At 38.0% G+C, this 13663-nt stretch overlaps 1 protein-coding gene across 1 annotated transcript; it reads left to right on the top strand.

The window, feature by feature from the left end:
- The first annotated feature begins 5566 nt into the window (after positions 1-5566).
- On the top strand, positions 5567-6361 carry LOC110962625 (dispanin subfamily A member 2b-like). The gene is made up of 2 exons (XM_051952094.1): positions 5567-5774; positions 6152-6361. Exons 1-2 carry the CDS (start codon positions 5574-5576, stop codon positions 6359-6361), a joined length of 411 nt encoding a protein of 136 aa, XP_051808054.1. The 5' UTR covers positions 5567-5573.
- Positions 6362-13663: the final 7302 nt, after the last annotated feature.

Here is a 13663-nt window from a genome sequence, read left to right as displayed (position 1 = left end):
GTCATAACAAAGACAGACGAAGAACAAACAGAACAAGTAAACCCACCCCAATAAAGTAACAAGCGCTGTACAAGCAATTACAAATAAGTACGCTACATGAAATACATAAAAAAATCAATGTAATCATGAGTACTCAATAAGTTTTAACACGCACACATGGAATATCTAGGTATAATATTGCTGTGCACAAACTCAACAAATACGTAACAGACGGAGTCAACAGGCCATGTAAATAGATGAATAAAATAAAACACAAATAAGAATGTTAAATCATCCTTAGAGTTTTTGAAGGTAGGAGGAGTGGCGGTTTTGACACCATTATACTTTTCTAAATCTAGTGGTAAGATCATGACTTCAGGTTAACATATGTCACTCTAAATATAACTATACAGAAGACATGCACATTAAGTTATCATTAGGTCATCTTTTACAGAGAAGATGCCCCCACCCCCATCTTACCCTCATTATTTTGTGAAAGATTTCATATACTTGCATTGTTATGATTCAAATCTACAGTATATTAAAAGTTATAATACCTCAAGTTTACACCATTATGTTTTTAGTACACCACACATCATATTCCAAAAAGCATATATCTTCACACCAGCGTTACAGATTATAGTTTGTGATCTTCGAGCTGTGTGCCTGTGTGTCCTCCACAGTTACACACCATTCCATCAAACACCAGGGATTACCAGAACCGTCATTGTTATATAGCACATATATATAACCTCCAGGAAATGGTGAGCATGGTGTGTTCTTGACTCTAATCCTCAATTTAACAAAGACAAAACACAGATTAAAACATGAAGTCAACAAGAAATCAGTCACTTAATGCAATATATGAAACTAAATAGACATGCAAACAAAAGAATAATTAGGTCAATACAATATATGAAACCAAGTTCCAAAAAAGAAGTTACTAAATAAATGTCCAAATAACAGGATAAAACATAGAAGAAAATAAACTCTTCCAATTAATCCAGGAGGCCTTCAGCTTTAGGTCGCAGTCAGTGTTAGATCAGCCTCTACAGAGCAGACCCAGGCAGCTCTCAGCCGTGCTGCTCCAGGACGAGTCCGCTCCGAGCCAGCAGCAAGCAACAGAAATAAACAAAGAGAATCAAATCCACACAACAAAACTAATAAAACCAAAACAGCAGCATGGCTCCAAGTGATGACGGCGGACTGGACGCCAGGCTGATAAAAAGAACAGATAAACCCAGGTTTAATAAAACAATTTAAAAAATCAACCTGCCTGATTGGAAAGGCCAAAATTCACATACCCGGTGAGCAGAGGATGTGAACCTATTTTGAATACAGCCCACAGTGATGATCTGCTGGATGAGTCAGTTCAGGAAGGCAGAGACATGGAGGCAGTTTGGCAGGTTTGCATTGCAACATTGTGACAAAGTAAAAACACCAAGAGTCAAAGCTTATATTTATACAGAAAATATTTGCACTGTATTGAAGTTGCCTGCGGTTCCACTGCCCGCTCCCTCAACATCGCCGCCACCATCTTGATTTGCCTCCTTGTCGTGATTGTCATTGTTGTAAACAGCGTCGTTGTTGGACAGATCAGTTCCATGCACAATTCATATGGCCGTTACGGACGGTAAATGTCACATTGTGTGAGGCTTGTAATTTTTCTATCACTTTACATCTTTGTACTTACATGCTCAAATCAAAAAAAAGATCTGCATGTCATTGCTGTTACAAGAGACTTAAATGGAAGACATCTATATTTGACATTTTAACATATTACCCAATAAAATTCTCATTTCCTGTTCTGCATCTGAGCAATTGTTTTCTAAAACAACTTTCTGTGCCAATAAAGGTGTTTGTAGTTGCATATATGCTGGAATGATTCTCCATAAATGACAGTGTACTTTACATTTACACCGTGTAATGAGTCAGTTCAGGAACAAAGAGACAAGAAGGCAGTTTGGCAGGTTTGCATTGCAACAGTGTGACAAAGGAAAAACATTAACAGTTGAAGCTCATATTTATACAGAAAATATTTGCGCTTTAGTAGTATTGAAATTAACTTGAGAGGTCCAACTTAAAATAAAACATAAGAAAACAAACCTCTAGTTTAAAGTTTAGCCAAGTCCTCATGACAGAACCCAATTTTAAGCCAAGTTTTAGTTTTCATAACAGAGCCCCTTTTAAAAAGCCGCCTTTTTCACAGAGTGAGTCCGAACGAGACCTAGCCCAGTTTGCATTCCAGTGGCTTACTTGTACTTGAAAAGTTTTGGAGTCAAATTCAAAACAACATTGAACCAATCGTGGACATGCTCCTCCCAAGGGGTGGTGATGAGCTTCACTGTCCAGGAGAGGTCAGAGGTCAAATACCTTTAGAAGTTAATTTGAGATAATTTCTTAAACATAAAAATCAAATGGTAAATATCTATGATAATCCCAGCTCTAAAATAACACTGAACAGGTGATTAGAATAATACCATATATAATATTTTTTTTATCTCATATGGTTCCTGAGATAACATTAGAGGTGTAAACATAAGAATAAACTTACAAATTCTAAACTTTAGGCTGCATAAAAGAAGCAATAAGACACCGTTGGGGAAAAGAGGATGGGAAATAGTCCATTTCAATTTTTTTCTCATTTTTAAAAAAAATTTGACTATTATTTTACCAGGCAAAAATGTTTGAGAACCAGTTCTCATTTGCAAACATGACTTGGCCAAGAGGCGCCAGATAGAACAAATACATGTATAAACTAGAAAAGCACTCGGAGAGCGCATACCTCCGCCAGGCCATCTGTCTGTCTGTTAACAGCATAACTCAAAAAGTCATGGACGGATTTTCACCAAATTTTTACAGAATGTCCGGAAGAGCAAAAGTAACAATCGATTAGATTTTGGAGGTGATCCGGATAGCCTCCAAACAGACAAACAGACAAACTCCGGTGATTACATAACCTCCTGGCGGAGGTAACTACTGGCACAAATGCACATATAAACATAGCATGAAATAAAAGTAGCCAGGTCAACAAGTAAGAAACGCAGAAGCATATGCATGTGAGTGAAAAAGTGTGCATGACGTATAAACCTGAGAGTAGTTAACCACAGTGCCCACAGCACAGAGCACACGCTATATACCAATCACCTACTGCATCAGAACCACTGAGATGTCAAGTGATGGATACTGAAACAGTTTTATGAGGCAGATTCTGAGTGAATGTCAGACAAAAAACAGGGTTTTTCTTTGTCACGAGTGGACAAAAAAACTGTCATCTATCCAGCCCAAACACCCTCAAATAGGAGTCAACACTTGCAGGAACACGTCACTTCTTCCACAGATTTCTGCACACTCCACCTCAAACTGCAACTGAGATCACAGCGATGAATCCTCAAGGTTACCCGAGTGCTTCTGTTCCACTGCAGGGGGTGCCGTATGGACAGCCTGAACGCCCCGGAATGGTTCAGCACACCACTGTGAACATCATTGCAGATCCCCCAAAGGACCACATCATCTGGTCCATCTTCAGCTTTATCTACATGAACCCTTTCTGCCTCGGACTGGCAGCTCTCATCCACTCCGTCAAAGTGAGTTTGGATTCTGATGACAGTTTGGATTTGGATTTTTCTCTCATGTGCCAAGCTTCTCTCAATGCACCTTAAAATTGAATAAAAGAGGAACACCTTACAATATAATCCCTGTAACTTAATAGTACATAAACTCCTTTTTGTTAATTTAAAAAAAAAAAACACACAAATATCAGTTCTTGCACTGATAGGACAGAGTTAGTGGGAAAAGATCATGCTTCCAGCAGAAGACTTTTCCAGCAGTTTTGCAAGTCAAGCGCTATTCAGAAGAAAGATAGGTGGACAACAAGAAATATTGCAATTTAACATTTTATATGTTTTAAGACATGGCAGTGTACAGACAAATGAAACAATTATGACACAGAGGCTGTATGTTTTCACTGCAGTGTTCAGTTTCCTTGAGGTTGAAGATAATTATCAATCTTCTTCTAAAATTAGTGTTCTCTGGTCGTTCCAGGCCAGAGACCGGAAGATGGTTGGAGATCTGCAAGGGGCCCGACACTACGGTTCCACTGCCCGCTGCCTCAACATCGCCGCCACCATCCTGATTTTCCTCATTGTCCTGATTGTCATTATTGCATCCAGCATCCTTTCTGTACTCACGAGAATTTCCTTTGGACGGTAAATGTCACATTGTGTGAGGCTTTTACCTTTTCTATCATTTTACATCCTTGTACTTAGATGCTGAAACCAAAAAAAGACCTGCATCCCATTGGTGTTACAAGAGACTGAAATGGATCTCATATATATTTCTCTGGTGACATTTTAACATTTTACCTTATAAATTCCCATTTCCTGTCCTGCGCCTGAGCAATTGTTTTATAAAACAAACTTCTGTGTCGATAAAGGTGTTTGTAGTTGCATACATGCTGGAATAATTTCCCACAAATTATAGCGGATTTTTTATTTACACCATGTTTATCTGAAACTGATAATGATCAGAGAAAATGGTGAGCAGGGTGTGTTCATTTATTTTACTCTCTAAGCTCCTCATGTACAAAGCTACTTCCCAGTGTCATCGACAACATCACACAAAATAATGTTTCTCAAATCTAATCCTTTTTTACTTTGTAAATACTTGAAAGAAAGATTTCTGAGGTGAATTCATTGAGATAACAAAGGCAGGTGGCAGCACAGCACATATGAACACATAAAAACCTCAAAACTGAATCATATTTGTGTGTATGTGAGGAATTAATTTGAGTTAGTTGGGCTTTCAACACATTTAGGAATGAACATCTTGTGGCTGCCATGAGCTGAACTAAATCACTCACTGATGATTGTGACTCTAATGAAGTTGTAAAACCATGTATCCATCAAGGACACAGAGAAAATAGTCTCCAGCACATTTTTTAGTTTGTGTTATTGGAAATATCTTATGTAGGTGCTTTAATAAATAAATAAAATTAATAAAGAAGCATAACTGATTTAATCAGTCATTCGCCGTTTCACTGCACACATTGCTTAATCTTTGAGACAAGCAACTACTGGCAGCATTAGCCAGGTCGCCCAGAGATTTCTGCCATAAGCTGATGAATGTGACTGATGAAATCCTGTAACATCCACTGTCCACTTCCTCAGCATTGTGCCAATGGTGCTGTGTTGTTTAGTTTCTTTCCTCAGTCATGTTTGTGATTCATGAGAGCAGCTACATGGCACTTACAGATAAAGACTGACTAGTGTGAGGGCACAACATGTATTTTTAACATGTCCTTAACCACAGTGCCCACAGCACAGAGCACACGCTATACACCAATCAGCCTCGACATCAAAACCACTGAGATGTTAAGTGATTGATACTGAAACAGTTTTATGAGGCGGATTCTGAGTGAATCTCAGACAAAAAATAGGGTTTTTCTTTGTCACGATTGGTTTACAGTGGAAAAAAAAAACTGTCATCTCTCCAGCCCAAACACCCTCAAAAAGGAGTCAACACCTGCAGGAACACATCACTTCTTCAACAGATTTCTGCACACTCCACCTAAAACTGCAGCTGAGATCACAGCGATGAATCCTCAAGGTTACCCGAGTGCTTCGGTTCCACTGCAGGGGGTGTCGTATGGACAGCCTCAAGCCTCAATGGTTCAGTACACCACTGTGAACGTCATCGAAGAGCCCCCAAAGGACCACATCATCTGGTCCATCTTCAACTTTTTCTATATGAACCCTTTTTGCCTCGGACTGGCAGCTCTCATCTACTCCGTCAAGGTGAGTTTATGCGGGACAGTTTGGATTTTCTTGGAAGTTTCATCTCTCATGTGCTAAGCTTCTGTTTTGCCACATTAAAAAGAAAAAGAAAAGAGGAACACCTTACAATCTGACCAGGCTCTATGCCTGCTCCCTGCCACATAATCACATATAAACTCCTCTTTGTTGCAATTTTTTTAAACTAAAATGTCAGTTCTTGCAATGATAGGATAAAGCTAGTGGGAAAAGATAATGCTTCCAGCAGAAGGCTTTTCCAGCAGTTTTGCTAACAAGTAAACAAATCAATAAGGCTATGATAAGCACTATTCAGAAGAAAGCTCGATGGGCAAGATAATTATCAATCTACCTCTAAAACTAGTGTTCTTTGGTCGTTCCAGGCCAGAGACCGGAAGATGGTTGGAGATCTGCAAAGGGCCCGACACCACGGTTCCACTGCTCGCAACCTCAACATCGCCGCCACCGTCCTGGTTGGCCTCACTGTCCTGATTCTCATCATTACATTCAGCACCATTTCTGCACAGGCAAATTATTACTACAACAGATACAGTTCATATGACAGCAGTTACAATTATAATTACAGAGGATAAATGTCACATTGTGTAAGTAAGGCTTGTAGCTTTTCTAGCTTCTTACATCTTTGTACTTACGTGCTGAAACCAAAAAAAGATCTGCATTTCATTGGTGTTACAAGAGACTGTAATGTAACTCATCTACATTTCTCTGTTGACATTTTAACATTTACCTCATAAATTCTTTCCTGTCCTCTGTATCCGAGCAATTGTTTTATAAAACAACTTTCTGTGCCAATAAAGGTGTTTGATTTTCCAAAAATTACAGTGTATTTTATATTTACACCGTGTTTATCATCAATTGATAATGATCAGACTAAAGGACCTCCAAGAAATGGTGAGCAGGGTGTGTTCATTTATTTTAACTCTGAAAAGACATTCATGTGCAAAGCTAACTCCCAGTGTCATAGACAACATGACACGGAATAATGCGTCTTAAATCTGAAAAAAATGTAATTAAATTAAATTAAAAACAAATAATAATCATTGTCATGATAATAGTAATCACTATTATTGTTACAACAATAATAATAATGGCATCATACACATATACATAAATGTTATTTATTTGAAATACTCCAAAGAAATATTTCTGAGTTAATCTGATTGAGATAACAATGGCAGGTAGCACAGAGCACATAAGTACAAATAAAAGCCTCAAAACTGAATCATATTTGTGTGTAAGTGAGGAATTAACTTGAGTTAGTTGGGCTTTCAACACATTTAGAAATGAATATCTTGTGGTTGCCATTAGCTGAACTAAATCACCCATTGATGATTGTGACTCTAATGAAACTGTAAGATCATGTTTCCTCAAGGGGCACAGGCAAAAGTAGTCTCCAGCACATTTTTTTAGTTTGTGTATGGAGGAATTTCTGAGGTGAGTTTATGATGTTCCTGCCACAAGCTGATGAATGTGAGTCATGAAATCCTGTAACATCCACTGTCCACTTCCTCAGCATCGTGTCAACGGTGCTGTGTTGTTTAGTTTGTTTCCTCAGTCATGTTTGTGATACATGAGAACAGCTACAGATACTGCAATTACAGATGAAGGCTGACGAATGTGAGGGCACAAAATGTATTTTTACATGTCCTTCAGCAAAACAGACACTTGTTTAATTTGTCTTACGAGACTCTGAAATGGAACTCAGTGTTTCCTGAACTGCTGTCTATAGTCAAGAGTGAATGTCTGTCTATTACTTGACCGTGTCCAAATAACTAAAAAACTTCTTTAAAGAGCTTCAAAAAATTACCAAGAGAAGTCAGCATTCAGAGGGCAGCAAGATTTATTTCGACAAAAAAAATCCAGGAGTAGCTCTTAGCAGTGATAACAACCCAAGAAAAAAAACTGAAGATACTCAGCAGTGCACCATCTTTTATGCTGAGCATTGGTCATTTCTCTATGCCTACAAGACATATGATAAGAGTGGCAGTTTTTTTTTAATTGAGTTTTTTATGTTTTTACAATACAAACAAAAAAAACCAAGAATCGTCATAACAAAGACAGACGAAGAACAAACAGAACAAAGTAAACCCACCCCAATAAAATAACAAGCGCTGTACAAGCAATTACAAATAAGTACGCTACATGAAATACATAAAAAAATCAATGTAATCATGAGTACTCAATAAGTTTTAACACGCACACATGGAATATCTAGGTATAATATTGCTGTGCACAAACTCAACAAATACGTAACAGACGGAGTCAACAGGCCATGTAAATAGATGAATAAAATAAAACACAAATAAGAATGTTAAATCATCCTTAGAGTTTTTGAAGGTAGGAGGAGTGGCGGTTTTGACACCATTATACTTTTCTAAATCTAGTGGTCAGATCATGACTTCAGGTTAACATATGTCCCTCTGAATATAACTTTACAGAAGACATGCACATTAAGTTATCATTAGGTCATCTTTTACAGAGAAGATGCCCCCACCCCCATCTTACCCTCATTATTTTGTGAAAGATTTCATATACTTGTATTGTTATGATTCAAATCTACAGTATATTAAAAGTTATAATACCTCAAGTTTACACCATTATGTTTTTAGTACACCACACATCATATTCCAAAAAGCATATATCTTCACACCAGCGTTACAGATTATAGTTTGTGATCTTCGAGCTGTGTGCCTGTGTGTCCTCCACAGTTACACACCATTCCATCAAACACCAGGGATTACCAGAACCGTCATTGTTATATAGCACATATATATAACCTCCAGGAAATGGTGAGCATGGTGTGTTCTTGACTCTAATCCTCAGTTTAACAAAGACAAAACACAGATTAAAACATGAAGTCAACAAGAAATCAGTCACTTAATGCAATATATGAAACTAAATAGACATGCAAACAAAAGAATAATTAAGTCAATACAATATATGAAACCAAGTTCCAAAAAAGAAGTTACTAAATAAATGTCCAAATAACAGGATAAAACACAGAAGAAAATAAACTCTTCCAATTAATCCAGGAGGCCTTCAGCTTTAGGTCGCAGTCAGTGTTAGATCAGCCTCTACAGAGCAGACCCAGGCAGCTCTCAGCCGTGCTGCTCCAGGACGAGTCCGCTCCGAGCCAGCAGCAAGCAACAGAAATAAACAAAGAGAATCAAACCCACACAACAAAACTAATAAAACCAAAACAGCAGCACGGCTCCAAGTGATGACTGCGGACTGGACGCCAGGCTGATAAAAAGAACAGATAAACCCAGGTTTAATAAAACAATTTAAAAAATCAACCTGCCTGATTGGAAAGGCCAAAATTCACATACCCGGTGAGCAGAGGATGTGAACCTATTTTGAATACAGCCCACAGTGATGATCTGCTGGATGAGTCAGTTCAGGAAGGCAGAGACATGGAGGCAGTTTGGCAGGTTTGCATTGCAACATTGTGACAAAGTAAAAACACCAAGAGTCAAAGCTTATATTTATACAGAAAATATTTGCACTGTATTGAAGTTGCCTGCGGTTCCACTGCCCGCTCCCTCAACATCGCCGCCACCATCTTGATTTGCCTCCTTGTCGTGATTGTCATTGTTGTAAACAGCGTCGTTGTTGGACAGATCAGTTCCATGCACAATTCATATGGCCGTTACGGACGGTAAATGTCACATTGTGTGAGGCTTGTAATTTTTCTATCACTTTACATCTTTGTACTTACATGCTCAAATCAAAAAAAAAGATCTGCATGTCATTGCTGTTACAAGAGACTTAAATGGAAGACATCTATATTTGACATTTTAACATATTACCCTATAAAATTCTCATTTCCTGTTCTGCATCTGAGCAATTGTTTTCTAAAAGAACTTTCTGTGCCAATAAAGGTGTTTGTAGTTGCATATATGCTGGAATGATTCTCCATAAATGACAGTGTACTTTACATTTACACCGTGTAATGAGTCAGTTCAGGAACAAAGAGACGAGAAGGCAGTTTGGCAGGTTTGCATTGCAACAGTGTGACAAAGGAAAAACATTAACAGTTGAAGCTCATATTTATACAGAAAATATTTGCGCTTTAGTAGTATTGAAATTAACTTCAGAGGTCCAACTTAAAATAAAACATAAGAAAACAAACCTCTAGTTTAAAGTTTAGCCAAGTCCTCATGACAGAACCCAATTTTAAGCCAAGTTTTAGTTTTCATAACAGAGCCCCTTTTAAAAAGCCGCCTTTTTCACAGAGTGAGTCCGAACGAGACCTAGCCCAGTTTGCATTCCAGTGGCTTACTTGTACTTGAAAAGTTTTGGAGTCAAATTCAAATCAACATTGAACCAATCGTGGACATGCTCCTCCCAAGGGGTGGTGATGAGCTTCACTGTCCAGGAGAGGTCAGAGGTCAAATACCTTTAGAAGTTAATTTGAGATAATTTCTTAAACATAAAAATCAAATGGTAAATATCTATGATAATCCCAGCTCTAAAATAACACTGAACAGGTGATTAGAATAATACCATATATAATATTTTTTATCTCATATGGTTCCTGAGATAACATTAGAGGTGTAAACATAAGAATAAACTTACAAATTCTAAACTTTAGGCTGCATAAAAGAAGCAATAAGACACCGTTGGGGAAAAGAGGATGGGAAATAGTCCATTTCAGTTTTTTTTCTCATTTTTAAAAAAAATTTGACTATTATTTTACCAGGCAAAAATGTTTGAGAACCAGTTCTCATTTGCAAACATGACTTGGCCAAGAGGCGCCAGATAGAACAAATACATGTATAAACTAGAAAAGCACTCGGAGAGCGCATACCTCCGCCAGGCCATCTGTCTGTCTGTTAACAGCATAACTCAAAAAGTCATGGACGGATTTTCACCAAATTTTTACAGAATGTCCGGAAGAGCAAAAGTAACAATCGATTAGATTTTGGAGGTGATCCGGATAGCCTCCAAACAGACAAACAGACAAACTCCGGTGATTACATAACCTCCTGGCGGAGGTAACTACTGGCACAAATGCACATATAAACATAGCATGAAATAAAAGTAGCCAGGTCAACAAGTAAGAAACGCGGAAGCATATGCATGTGAGTGAAAAAGTGTGCATGAGGTATAAACCTGAGAGTAGTTAACCACAGTGCCCACAGCACAGAGCACACGCTATATACCAATCACCTACTGCATCAGAACCACTGAGATGTCAAGTGATGGATACTGAAACAGTTTTATGAGGCAGATTCAGAGTGAATGTCAGACAAAAAATAGGGTTTTTCTTTGTCACGAGTGGAAAAAAAAACTGTCATCTATCCAGCCCAAACACCCTCAAATAGGAGTCAACACTTGCAGGAACACATCACTTCTTCAACAGATTTCTGCACACTCCACCTCAAACTGCAACCGAGATCACAGCGATGAATCCTCAAGGTTACTCGAGTGCTTCTGTTCCACTGCAGGGGGTGCCGTATGGACAGCCTGAACGCCCCGGAATGGTTCAGCACACCAATGTGAACATCATTGCAGATCCCCCAAAGGACCACATCATCTGGTCCATCTTCAACTTTATCTACATGAACCCTTGTTGCCTCGGACTGGCAGCTCTCATCCACTCCGTCAAGGTGAATTTATGTCAGACAGTTTGGATTTGGATTTTTCTCTCATGTGCCAAGCTTCTCTCAATGCACCTTAAAATGGAATAAAAGAGGAACACCTTACAATATAATCCCTGTAACTTAATAGTACATAAACTCCATTTTGTTAATTTTTTTTAAAAACACAAATGTCAGTTCTTGCACTGATAGGACAGAGTTAGTGGGAAAAAAATCATGCTTCCAGCAGAAGACTTTTCCAGCAGTTTTGCAAGTCAAGCGCTATTCAGAAGAAAGATAGGTGGACAACAAGAAATATTGCAATTTAACATATTATATGTTTTTAGACATGACAGTGTACGGACAAATGAAACGATTATGACACAGAGGCTGTATGTTTTCACTGCAGTGTTCAGTTTCCTTGAGGTTGAAGATAATTATCAATCTACTTCTAAAACCAGTGTTCTCTGGTCGTTCCAGGCCAGAGACCGGAAGATGGTTGGAGATCTGCAAGGGGCCCGACACCACGGTTCCACTGCTCGCAACCTCAACATCGCCGCCACCGTCCTGATTTGCCTCCCTGTCCTGATTCTCATTATTATATTCAGGATCATTGCTGCACAGAGAAATTATTGATACAACAGATACAGTTCATATGACAGCAGTTACAATTATAATTACAGAGGATAAATGTCACATTGTGTAAGTGAGGCTTGTAGCTTTTCTAGCTTCTTACATCTTTGTACTTACGTGCTGAAACCAAAAAAAGATCTGCATTTCATTGATGTTACAAGAGACTGTAATGGAACTCATCTCCATTTCTCTGTTGACATTTTAACATTTACCTCATAAATTCTTTCCTGTCCTCTGTATCCGAGCAATTGTTTTATAAAACCACTTTCTGTGCCAGTAAAAGTGTTTGATTTTCCAAAAATTACAGTGTATTTTATATTTACACCGTGTTTATCATAAATTGATAATGATCAGACTAAAGAACCTCCAAGAAATGGTGAGCAGGGTGTGTTCATTTATTTTAACTCTGAAAAGACATTCATGTGCAAAGCTAACTCCCAGTGTCATAGACAACATGACACGGAATAATGCGTCTTAAATCTGAAAAAAAAGTAACTAAATGAAATTAAAAACGAATAATAATATTCTCATGATAATAGTAATCACTATTATTGTTGCAACAATAACAATAATAATGGCATCATACACATATACATAAATGTTATTTATTTGAAATACTCCAAAGAAATATTTCTGAGTTGATCTAACTGAAAAAACAAAGGCAGGTAGCACACAGTACACATGTACAAATAAAAGCTTGAAAACTCAGTCTTATTTGTGAGTAAATGAGGAATTAACTTGAGCTTTCAACACATTTAGAAATGAATATCTTGTGATTGCCATTAGCTGAAGTAAATCACCCATTGATAATTGTGACTCTAATGAAGCTGTAGAACCATGTTTCCATCAGGGACACAGGCAAAAGTAGTCTCCAGCACATTTTTTTAGTTTGTGTATGGAGGAATTTCTTAGGTGAGTTTATGACATTCCTGCCACAAGCTGATGAATGTGAGTCATGAAATCCTGTAACATCCACTGTCCACTTCCTCAGCATCGTGTCAACGGTGCTGTGTTGTTTAGTTTATTTCCTCAGTCATGTTTGTGATAAATGAGAACATTTACACATAAAGGCTGACGTATGTGAGGGCACAAAATGTATTTTTACATGTCCTTCAGCAAAACAGATACTGGTTTTATTTGTCTTACAAGACTCTGAAACCTAACTCGGTGTTTCCTGAACTGCTGTCTATAGTCAAGAGTGAATGTCTGTCTATTACTTGACCGTGTTCAAATAACTAAAAAACTTCTTTAAAGAGCTTCAAAAAATTACCAAGTCAGCATTCAGAGGGCAGCAAGATTTTTTTGTCGACAAAAAAAAAATAAATCCGGGAGTCGTTCTTAGCAGTGATAACACACCAAGAAATAACTGAAGATACTGAGTAATGCATCGTCTTTTATGCTGAGCATTGGTCATTTTTCCACGCCTACAAGACATATGATAGGAGTGGCAGTTTTGACACCATTACACTTTTCTGAATCCAGTGGTCAGATCATGACTTCGGGTTAACATTTCACTCTAGATCTCATTTTACAGAAGACATGCGCATTAAATTATCATTAGGTCATCTTTTACAGAGAAGATGCCCCCTCCCCCCATCTTACCCCTCATTACTTTGTGAAAGATTTCATATACTTTTATTATGATTCCAATCTATATTA

The sequence above is a fragment of the Acanthochromis polyacanthus genome, chromosome 8 (genome assembly GCF_021347895.1).
Source record: "Acanthochromis polyacanthus isolate Apoly-LR-REF ecotype Palm Island chromosome 8, KAUST_Apoly_ChrSc, whole genome shotgun sequence".
Classification (NCBI taxonomy): domain Eukaryota; kingdom Metazoa; phylum Chordata; class Actinopteri; family Pomacentridae; genus Acanthochromis; species Acanthochromis polyacanthus.
This window is presented reverse-complemented; position numbering and strand designations above follow the sequence as displayed.